Here is a 4,482-nt window from a genome sequence, read left to right as displayed (position 1 = left end):
CTATGGAATTTCAGGCATTAGAATCAGGTTAATAAGTAGGGTCCCAAATGAAGTATTCAAGCCTTCCTGGGACTCCAAGACCTCACAACATCAGAAGACAAGGACAAAGCAAAACATAAACTTCTGTCTCCAAGTGCTACAGACTTTCCACACACCGTGGCATGCTAACACCAAGAGGCAAAATAAATAAACCCAAGGTTGCACAGGTAGAAGATGATAAGGTGGGAATTCCAGTCTAGATGATCTTCTCCAAAATGTTCTCCAAAATACAGACATCAATGAATTAGTGCAGTTATGATTAGTACAATGGAATATGAGGGGCTCATCTAAATACAACAGAAAAATATGAATAGGTTAATTTTTCCTCAATTCCTCATAGTTGACTAAAATCAGAATGCATATTTGGCCACCCTATACATGACAATTTTTTTATGTATTCATATTTATTGCATCCCTGAGTTTACTTTTTCCCCCACAGCTTCCTCATTGCATTTTTCACCTCTGCGTTTCTGAGTGTGTAGATGATGGGGTTCAGCATGGGGGTGACAACCGTGTAGAACACAGCCACCAGTTTGTCCTCAGTGAAGGTGGAGGGAGGTCGCATGTAGAGGAAGATGGCAGGTCCAAAGAACAAGAGGACCACCATGATGTGAGAGGCACAGGTGGAGAGAGCTTTGCGCCTCCCCTCCGCAGAATGATTCCTCAAGTTGAACAAGATGACAATATAGGAGGACACCAGGAGGAGGAAGGAGAAGATAGAAAATAATCCACTGTTGGCCAATACAATAACCCCCTCCACAGAAGTATCAGTGCAGGCGAGCTTGAATAAGGGATGGAGGTCACAGAAGTAGTGGTCAATCACATTGGGACCACAGAAAGATAATTGGAGAGTGATAATAATCTGAACCATGGAGTGAAAAAAGCCACCAAGCCAGGAGCCAGCCACCAGAAGGCGACACATAGATCGATTCATGATGGTTGTATAGTGAAGGGGTTTGCAGATGGCCACATAGCGGTCATACGCCATTACCGTGAGCAGGAAGATCTCAGTGACCCCAAAGAAGTGGAAGAAGAATATCTGAGTCACACAGCCCTTCAGGGAAATGGTTTTAATCTTGGCAAGCAAGTCTGTGATGAATTTAGGGACAACAGTAGAGGAGTAAGTGATCTCCACCAGAGACAGGTAGCTAAGGAAGAAGTACATGGGGGAATGCAGACTCTTACTGACATTGACTGTCAGGACAATGAGACCATTGCCCACCACAGTGGCCAAGTACACAAGAAGAAACACCACAAAACATACTCTCTGCACCTCTGGATCCTGGAAAAGACCAAGGATAATTAACTCAGTCACATTATTTGTATTCGCCATGGAATCCAATTAGGTGTTCTGGACACAAGATCATGTGAGACCTGCAATAAAACAAACATTGATTATAACCGATTCACCTCATTTATAACACATTACACAGTGCAACCCACGTTACAATATACTAATCACCAACTCATTCAGTTGGCCCATATGTATGCTAATCCTGAATACTCATTCAGGATTAAATATTAGCAATCTAACGAGTTTGTATATTAGAAAAGTAAGGCTCAGGGAGATGGCTATACACCAGGATCACACATCTGGTGAATTCTGGGCCTCAGAACCAGACTTTTTTACTTCAGCCAGGATTCTTTCTAATTCACCAGATGATTTGAATTTGAGGAGCCATTCTGGTATGTGCTTTTGGCCATTCTGGTTTCTAACCTAGACTTTTACCCTCTTCACTGCAATTCTCTTCTATTGGGGAATTGCCATGACACACCTATACTCCTAACCTCCTTGTTTCCCTTCGTCTCTGCCTCAGGAAACATCTCCCCACTGATAATTCTTCCCTTTCCAAAAGGTCCTGAGTATGATTTTCTTCCCTTGTTATACCAGTCTTCAACCCAGGTCAGATTCTTTCACCGGACTTCAGCATCAATGGTCTTGTCTGAATGACAAGGGCTCAAATCCTCTGGAGAGAATTCAACTTATTAGTTTGTCTCCATCATTCACTACTACTTTCCCATCTCTTGCCCCACTAACCAAACTACTGGAGATCCCGAACTTGGAGCTTGTCCTCTGAGAGCATTGTATGGCCAGACAGTCTGGCTGCTCTGGTTCTAGGTTGGTAGTCAGTAGCCAAATATATTGTAACAAGAGTTATCCCCAGGAACAGATCATTACTCTTCTACATCTACACACACTTCAGACGATACAGAAGATGCACAGAACACAACATATACTCAGGCTAACAATGTCCTATGATGCAAAACGTTATTCTCTAAAGTGTCCTCTTCAGAAATTTTTCTACCACATATGAGCCATGAGAAATAAGAAAGAAATAATATGAACATCTTGATTCTCTGCTACAAAATCTATCCTCATTGCATTTCCCTTTATCTCTGAAATTTTCAAGAAATGCTCTTTTGAAAAAGTAAAAGTGTACCTGAGCAGCAAGGAACTGAATCAACAGAAAAAATGAATGTCTCTCTCTCTCTCCTTCTCTCTCTCAAATAAATAAAATCTATTTTAAAAAACTTGGGGAGGGGAGCACCTGGGTGCCTCAGTCAGTTAAGTGTCTGCCTTTAGCTCAGGCATGATCCCTGGGTCCTAGGATGGAGCCCCACATCAGGCTCCTTGCTCAGTGGGAAGTCTGCTTCTCTCTCTCCTCTGTCCCTCCACTCCACTCATGTTCTCTCTCTCTCTAAATAAATAAAATCTTTAATTAAAAAAAAAAAAAGGAGAAAAAAAAGTGGGATAAACAGTTGGAAAGAAAACAGTATATGTCAGACATCATCAGGTGAGGGCAGAGGCTGAAGCATGAAATATCCTGAGAGCAGATACAGGAGTTCTCATCCAAATTTAAAAAAAAAAAAAAAAAGTAACTAATGAGGAGATAAATATGTTAATTAACTAAGCTGTAGTAATCATTTCATTATGTTTATCAGAAAGTCAATTTGTAAATAGTAAATAGGTATAATTTTTAGCAAAGAAAAAATGTTTAAGATTAAATAAAGTCATTGACCTGAAAACATTGAGAAACTAGTATTCAGAGCAAGAAAACAGTAGAAAATAAGACCATGGCATTTCAGAGATGCAGAGAAAATCCTTGATGCTTAACTTTCAATCTCTGATTCAGTCTATTCTATACTTGGATACTAGAGACTGCCCCTTATTCCTCGAATAAATTCTCCTCTTTCTTAAACTAGTTTGATGGGTTTCTGTTTTTGAAAGCAAAACCTCCTAAGATATGAACCTAGGGGGAAAAAATTTTAAAAACTGAAAACCATAGCAATAGTAAGAAAGCTCAAAATACAATTACTAGTTTAGGACGCTTGGGTGGCTCAGTTGGTTGGACAACTGCCTTCAGCTCAGGTCATGATCCCACAGTCCCGGGATCGAGTCATGCATCAGGCTCCCAGCTCCACAGGGAGTCTGCTTCTCTCTCTGCCCTTCTCCTCACTCATGCTCTCTCTCACTGTCTCTCTCTCAAATAAATAAATAAAAATCTTTAAAAGAAATACAATTACTAGTTAGAAAACACAACTGAAAAAATACTCCCTTTACAATTGTCATATAGTTATGCAGAGAACAATGCATAAAATTGCCATACTTTTGTTGTGCAGGGAACTATGCATAAAACTTCTATAGGACACAAAAAAATTCATGTATAAAAGAAAAAACATATCCACCAAAAGCAATTTTTATAAACCCATGTTTAAGCAATAAAAGCCCACATGAAACCCTCAGCATAATCTCTTCCAGTCCCGTCCATGTTGCTACAAAAGTTGGGTATTCGTCCTTTCTGATGGAGGCATAATACTCCATAGTGTATATGGACCACATCTTCCTTATCCATTCGTCCGTTGAAGGGCATCTTGGTTCTTTCCACAGTTTGGCAACCGTGGCCTGAGGGTTTTGAAGGGGCGGGGGGTGGGAGGTCGGGGTACCAGGTGGTGGGTATTATAAGGGCACAGATTGCATGGAGCACTGGGTGTGGTGCAAAAATAATGAATATTGTTATGCTGAAAATAAATTTTTAAAAATCCTACTTTACAAAATTTTTTTAAAATGCAAAAAGATGAATTTTTTTTTTAAAAAGCCCACATAAAGATTTTGACTCTCCCTAAATTTATCTACAAATTTATGCAACTTCAATCAAATCCAACAGAATTTTTCCTTATAATTTATATAATTATTCTGAAGGTCATCTGTAGGGTGGGGGGAGATCAGCCATCTACCAAAGCAAAAAGAAACTGCCCATCCAAGAGCTAGTTTCCAGGAATGGTAAAGCAAAAAAATTACACTGATACCCATGCTAGGCACAATCAGTAGTGCTAAATTCACCAGTGCTGGGCTCCTGCCAATAGGAGTAGTTCTGTGGGTACCAAGCACCCAAAATCATTGGGAATATCTAACACCATCTCAGCCTAGAACATGAAATGAAT

General features: G+C 40.0%; 1 protein-coding gene across 1 annotated transcript; it reads right to left on the bottom strand.

Moving 5' to 3' along the window:
- Positions 1-460: 460 nt before the first annotated feature.
- LOC122914324 (olfactory receptor 4B1-like) lies at positions 461-1,372 on the bottom strand. Its single transcript, XM_044260956.1, has one exon. The coding sequence runs from the start codon at positions 1,370-1,372 to the stop codon at positions 461-463; it is 912 nt and encodes a 303-aa protein (XP_044116891.1).
- Positions 1,373-4,482: the final 3,110 nt, after the last annotated feature.

Source organism: Neovison vison, chromosome 7 (genome assembly GCF_020171115.1).
Source record: "Neovison vison isolate M4711 chromosome 7, ASM_NN_V1, whole genome shotgun sequence".
NCBI classification, from domain to species: Eukaryota; Metazoa; Chordata; class Mammalia; order Carnivora; family Mustelidae; genus Neogale; species Neogale vison.
Note: the sequence above shows the minus strand (reverse complement) of the source record. Positions and strands in the feature narration are given on the sequence as shown.

Excerpts from the sequence above, each read along its gene's own strand:
- LOC122914324 (XM_044260956.1), bottom strand. The coding sequence starts at position 1,372 with ATGGCGAATACAAATAATGTGACTGAGTTAATTATCCTTGGTCTTTTC.